The 13,353-nt window shown below is 48.6% G+C and overlaps 5 protein-coding genes across 5 annotated transcripts; 2 read left to right on the forward strand and 3 right to left on the reverse strand.

The window, feature by feature from the left end:
* Nucleotides 1–156: 156 nt before the first annotated feature.
* EJ05DRAFT_65106 (alpha amylase) lies at nucleotides 157–2,253 on the reverse strand. Its single transcript, XM_033749847.1, has 2 exons — nucleotides 1,273–2,253; nucleotides 157–1,219 (listed from the first exon to the last, which is right to left on the reverse strand). Exons 1-2 carry the CDS (start codon nucleotides 2,169–2,171, stop codon nucleotides 319–321), a joined length of 1,800 nt encoding a protein of 599 aa, XP_033598899.1. The 5' UTR covers nucleotides 2,172–2,253; the 3' UTR covers nucleotides 157–318.
* Nucleotides 2,254–5,193: 2,940 nt separating this feature from the next.
* EJ05DRAFT_440940 (uncharacterized protein) lies at nucleotides 5,194–6,606 on the forward strand (the record flags this gene model as incomplete). Its single annotated transcript, XM_033741957.1, has 3 exons — nucleotides 5,194–6,074; nucleotides 6,128–6,254; nucleotides 6,349–6,606. 3 exons carry the CDS (start codon nucleotides 5,194–5,196, stop codon nucleotides 6,604–6,606), a joined length of 1,266 nt encoding a protein of 421 aa, XP_033598900.1.
* A 446-nt stretch (nucleotides 6,607–7,052) lies between these two features.
* Nucleotides 7,053–9,514, forward strand: EJ05DRAFT_493652 (aflYb/ hxtA/ putative hexose transporter; the record flags this gene model as incomplete). The annotated part of the gene is made up of 2 exons (XM_033746135.1): nucleotides 7,053–8,588; nucleotides 9,494–9,514. 2 exons carry the CDS (start codon nucleotides 7,053–7,055, stop codon nucleotides 9,512–9,514), a joined length of 1,557 nt encoding a protein of 518 aa, XP_033598901.1.
* A 163-nt stretch (nucleotides 9,515–9,677) lies between these two features.
* Nucleotides 9,678–10,806, reverse strand: EJ05DRAFT_65214 (uncharacterized protein). The gene is made up of 2 exons (XM_033749849.1): nucleotides 9,872–10,806; nucleotides 9,678–9,809 (listed from the first exon to the last, which is right to left on the reverse strand). Exons 1-2 carry the CDS (start codon nucleotides 10,446–10,448, stop codon nucleotides 9,805–9,807), a joined length of 582 nt encoding a protein of 193 aa, XP_033598902.1. The 5' UTR covers nucleotides 10,449–10,806; the 3' UTR covers nucleotides 9,678–9,804.
* A 109-nt stretch (nucleotides 10,807–10,915) lies between these two features.
* Nucleotides 10,916–11,914, reverse strand: EJ05DRAFT_477593 (uncharacterized protein). Its single transcript, XM_033744277.1, has 5 exons — nucleotides 11,884–11,914; nucleotides 11,522–11,832; nucleotides 11,420–11,449; nucleotides 11,302–11,370; nucleotides 10,916–11,250 (listed from the first exon to the last, which is right to left on the reverse strand). The coding sequence occupies exons 1-5, from the start codon at nucleotides 11,904–11,906 to the stop codon at nucleotides 11,165–11,167; spliced, it is 519 nt and encodes a 172-aa protein (XP_033598903.1). The 5' UTR covers nucleotides 11,907–11,914; the 3' UTR covers nucleotides 10,916–11,164.
* Between the last annotated feature and the right edge of the window lie 1,439 nt (nucleotides 11,915–13,353).

The raw sequence follows: 13,353 nt of genomic DNA on the forward strand, positions 1-13,353 counted from the left end.
CGCAGAAAGTTGAGAGAGTTCTCCAGTAGTAATAATAATAATGTCAAGACATGAGACTACAAAGAGGCCCCAGTGTCGGGAGCGGCTGTAGAGGGCCCGGCGCGCTAAGGCAAAGAGTTATCCATCCGCATACGAGAGCGAAGACGAGCCAATCAACGGGCCCTGGCTGACGCAGATTGTTGAATACCCGTCCCACGCACTTCGGAGTTGTAACCTCCTTTACAACTCCGAAGTGCGTGGGACGGGTATTTGGCAAATCCAACATCCTTTCTAACGGATATGATATATTGTTGAGTTCACTGTGGCGGCAGAATCCATCTACAGACCGAAGAGAAAGCCATCATAAGCATGCAATGTTAACTTGACCGCCTGTCCGGACACATTCACCATCTTTTCCGCATTTTCAACACTACTGGTTGACTTGATGAGTTTGAAATCACACTTCATGTCGGCTGGGCTCTGCCAAGTCAAAGCCTCTTCATTAGACAAATTCATGACAGCAAGCACGCCATTTCCACTGGCACCCACTCTTTTGTACGCAAATACCGGACCTTCGTCGATATCAACTGGTACGAAATCGCCAAGTACAAGCGTATCAGACCATTCTTTCCGAAGTTGAAGCATGTTTCGCCAGAAGTTCAACACGCTGGCTGTATCCTTGTCTTGGTCGGAAAAGTTGCATTCCGCAACATCCGTGTTGATCGGAGCCCACGGCTTGTCAGCGTCCGAGAAGCCGGCATTTTTAGCGCCGTGACGCCATGGCATTGGAATGCGTCCGTGATCGCGAGCTTTGAGACGTACTTGTTGCATGACGTCTGACATATCAGGGTCTGCATGACCAGACTTCCATTTACGCTCAGCATAAATCTCGTTCCACAAACCCTTGGTCTCGATATCGGTGTATTGTTCGAGGTCAATATCCGCTGTGTAATTTGCAATGCCGATTTCTTGGCCCTGCATTATGAACACAGTACCCATGAGGCTGTTTAGCATGAGCGAAAGCATTTTCGCGACCTTGAAGCGATTCTTTGACGTGCCGTCTCCGAAACGAGTCACTGACCGAGCGGTGTCGTGGGATTCCAAGAACACTGTTGCCCAGGCACCTTTGCTGTAGGATAGGGCGGTCTGCCATTTCGTAACGGTCTTCTTAAGCATATGCGGAGTGACCGGGACATGGTGGAATTTGCCTCCCGGGCCGCCAACCGTATCGAGATCGACGCTGAAACCATTAGTATGGACTGCTACACATTTAGGCTGTGGTGGTATACGTACATGTCAAATTGAAAAAGCATACTAAGTTCCTTCCTCGCAGGCTCGACATATTTCCGGACCACCTCGGGATCCCTAGTAAATGGAACTTCGCCAACAGTCATGATATCTTTGTAAGCAGCAAGGACTTGGGTATTGATCTCATTGATGAACTCATGAATTCGCGGTCCATTACAATACAAGTCATGTGCTGGTTGGTATGGACCAGGTTTGGTGACTTGCACATTTGGAAGGCCTTCTGGCTTGGAAATCATGTTAATGACATCCATCCTGAAGCCTCCAATGCCTTTGTCTAGCCAGAATCTCATGTCATCATGCACGGCTTTCCTTGTATCCGGATTCTCCCAATTGAGATCTGGCTGCTCCGAAGCAAAGATACGCAGATACCATTCATCCGTGAGTTCGTCATAGGTCCAGGCACTTCCTTTGAAGAGGCTCTCCCAGTTGTTTGGCGGCCTGAGCTCAAAGGTCCCGTCTGGGTTGGTCTCTTTTGTGCCCTTTCGCCAAACGTACCAGTTCCGCTTTGGGTTGTCTTTGCTTGACCTAGACTCCTTGAACCAGGCATGCTGATCAGAGGTATGATTGACCACCAGGTCCATGAGAAGTTTGATATTATGTTTTCCAAGCTCTTTTATCAGCGTCTCAATGTCTTCCACCGAGCCATATTTGGGATCGATCTTGCGATAGTCGCTGATGTCGTAGCCCATGTCGACAAGGGGCGACTCGTAGCAGGGCGAGAGCCATACTGCGTCGACACCGAGACTAGCAATATATGGGACTTTTTGTATAATGCCTTGGATATCGCCTATGCCGTCGGCGTTGGAGTCTTTGAAGCTGGCTGGGTAGATCTGGTAAACAGAGGCTCTATGCCACCACTGGGGCGATTGGCCGTTAGGAGACATTGCAGTACAGAGCTGTAAGAAGGTATAGTTGTGATCTATGGTATGACGAAAGTCACAGCGCCGTGCAGCAGAAGGACACTATGAGTCGGAGAAGATGGACGAGCCATTGCGGGCGAAGACGGCGTATATGCTGTAGCAAGAAATTGACGTCGTAGGAGCTGTATTCTAGTGGGGTAGACTAACAGCTCTCGGGAGGAGCGTGAGCGTGTCCCATCCAGCGTTTGGATTTGATAACTTTGACAAAAACGGATATGTCCGACTGGGAAGCATATGCTGGCGAGTCTGATGATGAGATGCAGCGAGAGAAAGTATGGAGAATCTATGCAGGTGAAGGTTGCTGTGGACAACAACCCACAAGCGATACAGTAATAATTGACTACGACTACCTAATGCCTGCCCTGAAGGATTCCTGGGCGGCATCGACTGGAATCCGAAGATCGGCCCCGCCTACCCCGGCCATCCTTTCGAGGCCTTGTTACATACAGTACTGTACTTGTACTGTACTGTACAGGTTAAGTTGACGTACCCACTAATGAGCCAACCCACTAATGAACCACGTGATTTGAGTACGACTCCAAACGCCTATATTAATAACTATATACTTAAAACAGAGGGAATTCATATAAACAAGCCTTATATGCCTCCTTAGAGACTATCTATCTAGTCTATAGTAATTAAGTCCCTAATTCCTTAAGCTTTTCCGCACGTTTAATGGCTCGAACTACCTCTACTACCGCCTCCTTCTTCTCCTTATCTATAGCCTTCTTTATATATATAATATTCGTAAATTACTTATTAAGATCTATTTTAACCTTCTTCTATTTCCTCTTTTAGACTAGACTATTATAATAAATTACTAGCTAGAGCCATAGAAAGATACGTAGACTCTAGTATAAGTAGCGTAAGAGATAGTATAATATATAGAAGAGAGGCCTATAATATAATAGATAGCCTTAGATAATAATCTAAGACTAAGGTAGGTATCTATAGGGGGAGCTAATCATAGATACTTAGAATAGATATTCTAAGTAACCTAGTAATTAGGAATAGAATATTAGTATTCTAAGTAACGTACTAAACGCTTAGAATAAGTATTCTAATTAGAGGACCTTAGTAGAACTATATAGACCCTTTAGACCTAATCTCTAGAGATAGTTCTATAGTAATTAATTTAAACTTATACTAATATAATTACTACTTTACTCGCCTACTAGCTAGTTACTATTTATACTCTATTAATACTTACTATAAATCTACTTATACCTCTTAGAGCCTTCTAAGAATCTTTACCTTTAGAAAAGCTAGGATACTCTATAGAACGGACTACTTTAGGGATAAGCCGTACCCTTATTAAGGAAGGTTTATTATAGAGCCTTACTAAGGAGTATTTTAACACATGTATTCCGTATTAGGAACTTTATAATCTATCTCTTACCTAATTTAACTATTACTCCGGATATAGCCGTGATTTTAATTACTATATTATAGATAATCGTATGGCTTAGGGCTATCTATATCTAATCTAAGTAGATTATCTAATTATATAGGTCCTTCTCTTAATTAGGAGATAGTATTTAAAGATAATAATTAGCTACTTAGCGTGAGCCTTACTATCTATTAAGGCGTTTTTAAAGAGTAGAGTATAGAATACTATAGGCGGTAGCGACGGCCTAGATTAATACATAGAGATAATAATAGCGATAGTAAATAGCCATTAAGAGATTATCTTCTAAATAAGGTATTATAAGAAGGTAGAGGAGGCGTGGTTATTAAGTATTTTAAGATTAAAGATTGAGTATGCGTGTAGACGCGTACTTAAATCACGTGGTTCATTAGTGGGTTGGCTCATTAGTGGGTACGTCAACTTACAGAACGTGGAGCCTGGTTCCCAATCTGATCCCTTGTCCACCCGGGAAACTGGAGGGCAGTCCACCCGCCCTTAGCCAGCGACTCTCGGGCCACTACCCAGCCAACCTCCCAAGTTCCTGCCAACGACACCACACCACCACTTACTCACCACCTCCACACCACCTACCTATACACCAGGATCCATGGCATCTGGTGTACATAACTACCTACTGTAATTAGTTACATACAGTATGTACGTAAGGTGACCAGCCGTACCTAGGTAGTCCGCTTTCCCTTCACTCCACTCCCTTCTCTCGTTCTCACCACCACCACCACCCTCCCTCTATTGCAGCGACCATATCACCGCCAGATATCCCGAATATTGCGCCAACCTTATCATGAGCCCGCAGCATTCCTCGTCGTCTTCATCTGCCAACAAGGAACTGCCGTGTGATCAGTGTCACAAGCGCAAAGTATGTCTGTCTGTTTGTGGTTCTCCCTTCCGCCTCCCCGCTCTTCTTGTGTGTGCTTAGACATGATGTACATGGTCAGAGGAAGCAGCCGCTCCGCCTGCTCAGAAGACGCAAGAAACAGGCCATCTGACTCTTGCTGCAGGTGAAATGCGGAGGTGGGACGCCTTGTAGTCGCTGTGTCGACTCTGGTCTGCAATGTTCCCGTAATATTGTGCGTAAGAAGAGAGGTCCCAAAAAAGGTCACGGGGCCGTCATCTCCAGACTGCGAGCAGAGTCGACCTCGTCACAGCCGCCGGAGGACTTTGTGCCTCATACACATCCTCCTCCGCAGTCGACAAGTCATCCTGCTAGCCTAGTCGATCACCCGTCGACTGGCTTGCCCGTGTCGTCGTTGCTCAACGATGTAAGCTCAAAAGGATGTCCAGTAAGAATCTGGAGTCCTATGTGCTGACGGTCTGTAGCCTCACGATGTATCTCATCCGCCCCAACAAATCCCAGGACTAGGAGATCAATTTATCACCCTAAATGACTTTGCTCAGCACATCTTGAGTGCGAACAACCTGTTTGGTTCTCAATCTCAGTATTTTGCTTCTCACACTGAGCCTACCTTTGGCTCTCCGCTAGCCTCTAGCTCGGCTTCAAACAGCATCGAAACGTTTCCGAAGATTGAATCGCCTGACGATTATGTGACTCCCATCATGATGGACACCCAGCTTAACCTGGGATCTCCTGCTTTCTGGGCGCAAGGCTCCCCAGAGAGCGAGACACTATTACACAAATGCATTAACCTGTTCTTCCAAAACATGTATCCAATTTTTCCTTTAGTTCACGAAGCGACTTTCCGTGCAAAGCTCGGTAATCCTGGTGAACTGGAAACCATCGACAGGGTCCTGATACTTGCCATGTGCGCCTTGTCCATCATACAGGTCTCGGATGTCGCATGGGGTAACCTCAGCCATGACTCGCGCATGACCAAGGGCAAAGATCTCATACGACAAGCTTTGGAGTTGCGACTCACGTGCGACTTCACTGAGATGAGCTCACTCGCCGGTATCTTGACATCTTTGTTCCTACAGACTGCCTATTTCGAGCTTCGCAGGAGACGATCATCATGGTTCTACTTACGTGAAGCCATCACACTAGCTCAGGCAGCGAGATTACACGAGGCATCTGGCTATGAAGGTATGGACTATGTGGAGCGGATATGTGCTCAAAGAATATATGCTATACTGTTCATAACTGAGCGCGGCGCCTCGATTCTTAGTGTGCTGCCGGTCAGCATAAAATTCGTTCCCGTACTACCAGCAGATATACTTCCTGGCGAGGATCCAAGTATTCTATCTGGCTTGCAAAGCATATATACTTTATTCAGCCTCTTGGACGAAAGCTTCGTGGAGCTCTGGAATGCACCGACTGAGCCTTTTCCACAGCGACAAGGTCACGTCAATATCGCTGCAATGCAGCACAAACTAAAGGCTTTAGATCTCGACACCATGGGGCTTACCGTTATCCAAAGCGCTGACATTCGGGTCACACAACAATGGCTGAGACTAGTCTTCTGGCAAGCTGCGATGCGCCAAGGGTTGGTCTTCCGACGTGTGCCCCATAACGTGTCCACTGACATTTCTTGAATAGTCTGATTTCGAGTACTGCGGAGGACTCAGCTTTCACTTACGATTTTCCTCGTGAAATCGGTCATTTACTGGTCAATATTCTCAAATCTCTACCTCCAGCGGCGATCCAGGCACATGGACTTGGCATAGTAAGTTTGTCCTACGAGCATAGTACCTGCGAGAACGCTTGTGGCGCTGCGACTGTTCCCAGTACAAAAAATGAATACTGATATGCTAGTATAGTTTGAGAAGCAGTTCGAGGTTGCTTACTCGCTTCTGGACAACTTGACGCTGTCCCAATCAAAGTCACCAGAGGACTACGAGAATCTACGATTTATATTCCGATGCTTATCAGCATCGCCTAGCTCAAGAGATACCTACGTGCGTGCATTGGAAACAAAGATGGACAATCAACGACGACCGTCGAACACTGCTGGTATCGAGTTTGTCGTTAATTGGGATCTAAGGACTCATGAAGGTCGTCGCCTCTCTGTCATCTGAGCGAGTTCGTATAATTTCCCCGCCTCTCTTCGTCACATTATTATTCCGCACTCATCACGGAACGAATATAAAAATCGGAGAAAAGATGAGCTTTCGCCAATATCGTCATCGTATACCCGTAGGATACAGCCAATCAGCAGAAGGCGACAAGACAAGGTAGCGTTCCATTGGGCATACGCCCCGCAACATGCACGTGCTCGTGCACGTGCATGCTTTGACCATGATCTCAATTATCGACATACGAGTTCGACTTTTCCAAAAGCATGCATCAACTGTCATTGACGAAGCCTGCCACGATGGAGAATACTTTACAAAGTTCGTTCCATCGTCGTTGTTGCCTTGATTGACGCTGTATCTTCACAGTGGCGACCACTCATTTTTCGAGTATTCTTAGTCGTTGAGTTCTTCGACATACCCACCTCATCCTGTCTAGATCCTCGTCCATAATGCCAGCTGGATCAGCATCTACTTCCAAGGGTAATGATGTCTACAAAACTCTGGCAAACAATACCAACGCATGTTGGTGGAAGGATCCAGGTCTACGACGCCTTAACATTGGTATCATCCTCACTTTTGCCTCCGCAACCGCCAATGGCTTCGATGGCTCATTAATGAATGGCTTGCTTGCCATCCCAGCTTTCAAGATCGACATTGTGAATCAAGTGAGCACGAATGTGTTGGGTCTGATTATTGCCGCGATCTCACTCGGAGGTCTACCTGCTCTTATCCCAGCTGGCTATGTCTCCGACCACTTCGGCCGGAAGAAGTGTATTGGCTTGGGAACTTTCATAATGGTCGTCTGCGCTCTCACACAAGCTCTCACCAATGGCCCGTGGGCCTTTCTAGGAATGAAGGTTGCATTGGGTGTTGGAATTGCCTTTGTCCTCATCGGCGCACCACCTCTAGCCACAGAAATTGCTCATCCACGAATGCGCGGTCAAGTCTCGGCGACATTCCAGACGACATTCTATTGGGGCGCAATTGTCTCTGCAACCGCGACACTCATTGGTTTGTACGTTCGTGGATCCTGGGCATGGCGTATGCCTGTCATTCTGCAAGTCTTCTTCCCAGTGCTCCAGATCATCGGCCTTTGGATCGTACCTGAATCTCCCCGCTGGCTTGTTGCTAACAATCGCCTGGATGACGCTTTAGCGATGCTCTCTCGCTACCACGCCAATGGCGATACGTCCGATGCCCTCGTCCAGTACGAATTCAAAGAGATTCAAGAAGTCGTTCGCGCTGAACTCGCCACCAAAACATCCTCCTCGTGGGCAGATTTTCTTAGCACATCTGGAAATCGTCGCCGTCTCGCCATATGCATCATGGTCGGCTTCATGATCCAATGGGCCGGAAATGGGATCGTTAGCTACTACCTCGCGCCCATCCTCGCATCCGTAGGTGTGACAAACCCCATGCAACAGGCCAGCATCAACCTGGGCCTTCAAATCTGGAATGCAGGTTTTGCGCTCGCTGGTGCATTTGCATCGGAGCGCTATGGCCGTCGTCCATTATGGCTCACATCTGCCATCGGCATGTTGGTGTGCTTCATTCTGATCACGCTCCTGGCCGCACTTTACGACGAGCACCACAACACCCACGCCGGCACCGCCGTCATCCCGTTCCTCTTCTTCTTCTTCGCCTTCTACGACATCGGCTTCACGCCCATGTCTCTGAGCTACCCAGTCGAGATCTTGCCATACAAGCTCCGCAGTCGCGGTCTCTCAATCACCCTCACGACCGTCTTCGCCACTGGTTTCTTCAACCAATACGTCAATCCCGTTGCGCTGGAGTCGCTTAGGTGGCGCTTTTATTTCGTCTATGTGGCCTGCTTGGTCCTCTTTATTTGCGTCATATATTTCTTGTTTCCGGAAACGAAAGGACGTACTTTGGAGGAGATTGCGGTCGTGTTTGATGGGCCTGGGGTGGGGAGTCAGGTGCAACGGAGGGTCAGTGTCAGTGGCACGCAAGAGGAAGAGATGGATGTAAATGGCTATACAAGTGAGAAGGCGCAGGCGTTGATGTTGGGGACCGAGGAGATGCGGATTGCTAAATTGTAAAAAATACGGCGTCTGGCACAGACGCATAACTTGTTGTACCTATACGTAAAACTTTTGACACAACTAACGGCGTTTTGGAGGTGGGAAACTGACTGGGGCAAGGGATGGATATAAAATGTACACACGGACATATCAATGCGATGTTTGAACCAGTTCCTCACAAAGAAGTCTCCCTCTTACATCTACAACCGTACCACGTATCTGAGTTCAGCGTTCTAGGGCACCAGTAACAAGAATCCGCCAGATGAACAAAATGTCCCGATGTTAGATATTGAAAGCCACATTAAATGCTGTGTGTGTAATTTGATATAGTCTATAGGACAATGTGGTCGCTATACAAAAGAGATCAGGCCTGTTCGGATCCTCTTGTTGGGGTCCTGTTAATGCTGCCTGCCAATGTCTGAACAATGTCTGGTAACGGACAGCGATAACTGCGCGATGCCAGCCAGTCTAAGTGCTAAATTGTATCGATTGGTGTGTTTGTTTTGGGGGGATATCACTCATACAACTTCGTATTCTGCCCATTCGACTTCGTCTTTTCCTTCTCACTGAAGAGTACGAGCTTCTGCTTTCCGTCTTGGTATTTTCTTTCCTTTCTTCTCTCGGCTCCACTGACCAGAGTCTCGTCTGCTTTCTTGTAAGCCCAATCACGCTGCACTTCCCTCAACCAATCTCCTTCTCCACCCCTCACAGGCCTCCTCAAATCCCCTTACCACACCTTCACACGTACTCTTGCCCTCCCGATCCGCGAGCTTCTTCTCCCACCCGCCCTTCTCGATATACCGTATTCCCTCCTCCTTTGCCTCTGCCTCGCGTCGCCACTCTGCAAGCGTCTCCCGCACGCCGCGTAGTCGGCGCTGTGCCGTGGCTTGATTTTGTCGCGCCATATGAAGGCTATCTGTGAGTAGAGAGAGGGTTTCGAGGAGTTCGGTCGACGATTGTGAGAGTGCATTGAGGCTGTGGAGTGGTTGGGAAGGCGCGGTCGGGATGAGCGGGAGTGTGGATTCGATGAGTGGAATGAGAGCAGCGAGGATGTCTGCATCGAGGGGCGGTGCAAGCGGAGAGAAGAGGGTCGAGGTGAGGGATGTGAGGGTACGGGTTTGGTGGGTTATGTGGGATGCGAGGGCAGTGTGGGCTGTCGTTAGACTGTCATACAAGATTAGCATTTGAGCAGAGATACGTATACAGAATGACACACCGAGACGCACTGCTCTCCACGCCAGCCTGGCTGCCCAGGTCACGGAGTGATGCGGTGACGCGAGACACGACACCGTCGTTTGCGCTGCCGTTTTCTTCGAGACCGCGTCGTGCCAGACTCTCTACTTCTGCGATCTGGCGCTCTAGACCCTTGCTCATATTCTGGTCCGCCTCCAGGTCGTCCTCGTCGCCGTAGTCGCTGCCATCATACAGGCTCTCATTGCGCCGATGTGCATTTCCTGGCTTTAGACCTTGGATGTCACCTTTTGTCCTGTCCGCCCCCAGGATGGAGGAATCGTTCGCTTCGCTTGCAATCTGTGTTTCGTCCTCTACGGCATCTTCGTCGGAGTCCCATTCGCCGAGTTCGTCTGCTAGACTACCCAGACCATTTCCACTACCAGCGGCAGGGACGTCGTGTTCGCCATCAAACTGAGGCTGGGTCGGGGATCCGATGGGTGAGAAGTCTTGGTATGAGGAGGACTGGCGGCTGTGCTGGTATGAGCGTCGGCGGGCGTTCTGGGCGGAGGTGGAGATGTTGGAGGGGTTGCGGCGGTGAGATGTCGTTGGGGATTGTGGTGGGGATGACATCGAGATGATGTGGGTGAATTTAACTTTCTACCCTTCTTGATGCGTCCAAGACAATATCGTCGGTACGATTCTGATACTGACGTGGTGAGCTATGCGGTGGAAGTGTTTTGTGGGTAGTCTGATGGAATTATTTAGACTGGTCACTGCCGATACCGACGTGGACCGTTTCGACGGAGCACAAACACGCTAGCGTGTATACAAGTCTTAGACAATGACCAAGGGCTCTTTCAGTGTGATGCTGATATGGCTGACACTTGGAGTGCAACAGTGAGTAGACGAAAGAAACACTTCTCGCTGAGGTAATTTAATGTGGTTCCGTTCCCGCATGGTCGTGGGTTTAGGGACCCTGAAGTCGCCTCGGCCTAGCCGTTGTTGCCGTGACGGTCATCCTTGCAATAACTATTAATTATCACAAGCTTCATGTACCAAGAAACGAACATAGCGAGGCATATGTTGATGTTCAAACATTTCCGTTCACTAAAAGACAGACTTTATTGCTACGTATGTAGTATCGAGTCCCGTCTATAACGACAGTTTGCAAGTTACAGCCGACTTTGTGAGCCCTGTGACCCCCATCCATGCAGGCTAGGGCCGTGGTCCTAACATTGTCTCCTGTAACGACGCGCATGCTGGTTACTGTAGGTGTTTCAACCCGTAGACACCAGCTCGCGCACTTGATTCTTGCCTGTGAATAGTCTCCGCTCATCGCAATGGTCTCATTTTCCCTGCTCTGCCTTTTGAACTTGCAGCGAAAGCTGCGACCAGAAATTTTGTCCGTTTGCCATGTTCTTCGCGTCAACTTCTGCATCACTGTGAGCTCCCAATTTGGTATAGCTTGGCAGGTGAGTTTTACGATTCTTGGTCCATACGCCGCTACTTCGCTTTGATACCGAGTCCCCTTGCACTTTCATATGTGGATCGCCTGTCCAGGAATCAGCTACAAAGTGCGCGTGAACTTGATGATGGCTTACCGGAACCCGAGCCAATGGCTTCTTTGTAGTCTATAACAGTGTCAGCGTGTCAGCGATGACTATCGTCGTAGCACCAGCGAAGTCCAAGAGGAGGCTACCTACTCTTTGTGAGGAAATTTTTGACTTCAGTGGAGTTGAAGCCTCTGATCGGCGCATATGCAGGCGCGCCAGCTTTACCGCTTACTTGCGGTGCAGCCGGCACTGGTGTACTTCTGCGGTCGCCTCCTGCAGCGGATCCGCTCCGCGAATTTCTGTCCTGTCCGGCCCAAGCATTACCGGAGGACGAAGAAGGTATGGCTTGGCGACTAGTATCTTGACGGTTGGGTGCGTTCGTGCCAGAGCGGTCTTGCGTCGCGTTCTGGCCTTGCTGTCTGTTCTGGCGCTGCTGCTGCTGAGGGCCGCCCCGGGACCAGCTGTGTTGTCAATAAAGACTCTGTTGATGGGGTGCAACACGTGAAACTTACCGATTCTCAGCCGCTGCGCTCATTGCAAGAGGGGCTCTGAAGCTTTGCGGTGTGGTGAGAGAGCACAGAGCTTGAGCTGGTCTGGACTGTAAGTACCGAGCTCCAGTCTGAAGGTGTGTTGGATATCGTGGTCCGTGCACAGAAGCGGAGGAACGGAGGACTAAGTCCGGCTTTCCCGTTCTCATCTACGGGCTGCTGTCATTCATGTATTTTGAGTCCATACCTGTGCCATTCCCGTAGCTTTGTACTTGAAGGAACGATAGAGCCGTGGTTGAGCAGACAAGCGATACGACTCAACCCTATCCACCATACTAAGCGCTCTGTAATACGAGTCGTCTTCATATCAACTCTCTTCGCATACTCCACTTCAACCTTCTCATTAGCCACAAGATCCAAAGCGTTCCAGGCACAAATTTCTGATAATATTTTAACATTCTACTGACCATAGTAACCTTCGATCGTTACTTCCTTCTCAATGTCTCCAAATACCCACCTTTCATTCATGTCGTCAGTTGAACACATGGTGCGAAACACTATAGATATCAGCTTGCATTTTTCACCACCACAGTCTTCACGCGACAAACATGACGAAATCTGCCAAGATCTCTGACCGAATTACAGCTGTTCTTGTACATTAAAATATTCCAATAGCCACCCACTAGAATTACAGCACGCCCAGCAGCATATACTCCAGTGATCGTAGACACTCTCCCAATCATTCTCGGATCTGAACGATATCGTCCCTTATCTATACATTTCATTCGATGCCCATCTTTCACCATTCTCTAAGCTCTGGATGTGTATCATTATATCAACGGTCCATACCTGCGCCCATACACACCCCGAACCCACAGTAGTCCGCTGCCAACGCCATATGATCGAACGTGGCGTGTACCGCAAGAGCCACTGTATGTCCAGGAACTGTCAGAAGAAGACTTGGAGGAGCTTTGAACGGTGTGAAAAATGTCAAGACCTTGATCGAACAGCGACAATGGGGATAAGAGGGAAAAGAGGGAGGCGAGAAGCAGTAAGGAACTGGGCGCGTGAGCGGTCTATGGGGAAGCTCTGGTCTGTAAAGAGATAGACTGCAAGGCATATGCAAAGATACGAGAAAGACGAAATGAGATGAAGAAAACGGCACCAGATGTATGCAGGCGTATCGAGTCGTGAATTTTGAATGCTGATGATAGCAACATAAGGGTAGGGTATCTGTATTCTCTCTTGTGTGCTAATCGCACATTCGACATCCTTTTTTTCTGCTTTTCATTCTTTGCTGTGCCATGTTCAATTCGTCGTCTCGCATCTCAACCATCTTGCCAGTGTTTTCCAATCGTCCCTCCCTACGGTGGCTTACCGATCTCTTCGGCTCTCCGTCAAGTATATAGCGAAGCTATCATGTATCATAGAGTGAGAGTGCGGTCTTCTGCGGCTCAGACTCGTGTGTTGTATCCACTCTGGAGTCGACACTTG

The sequence above is a fragment of the Pseudovirgaria hyperparasitica genome (genome assembly GCF_010093815.1).
Source record: "Pseudovirgaria hyperparasitica strain CBS 121739 unplaced genomic scaffold EJ05scaffold_11, whole genome shotgun sequence".
Classification (NCBI taxonomy): domain Eukaryota; kingdom Fungi; phylum Ascomycota; class Dothideomycetes; order Acrospermales; family Acrospermaceae; genus Pseudovirgaria; species Pseudovirgaria hyperparasitica.

Excerpts from the sequence above, each read along its gene's own strand:
- EJ05DRAFT_65106 (XM_033749847.1), bottom strand. The coding sequence starts at position 2,171 with ATGTCTCCTAACGGCCAATCGCCCCAGTGGTGGCATAGAGCCTCTGTT. Across the intron at positions 1,220-1,272 it reads ATGCTTTTTCAATTTGACAT|CGTCGATCTCGATACGGTTG; the intron begins GTACGTATACCA and ends TAATGGTTTCAG.
- EJ05DRAFT_65214 (XM_033749849.1), bottom strand. The coding sequence starts at position 10,448 with ATGTCATCCCCACCACAATCCCCAACGACATCTCACCGCCGCAACCCC.
- EJ05DRAFT_477593 (XM_033744277.1), bottom strand. The coding sequence starts at position 11,906 with ATGAGCGCAGCGGCTGAGAATCG. Across the intron at positions 11,371-11,419 it reads AGCCATTGGCTCGGGTTCCG|GCGATCCACATATGAAAGTG; the intron begins GTAAGCCATCAT and ends ATTCCTGGACAG. Across the intron at positions 11,251-11,301 it reads CGGCGTATGGACCAAGAATC|AAGTTGACGCGAAGAACATG; the intron begins GTAAAACTCACC and ends ACAGTGATGCAG.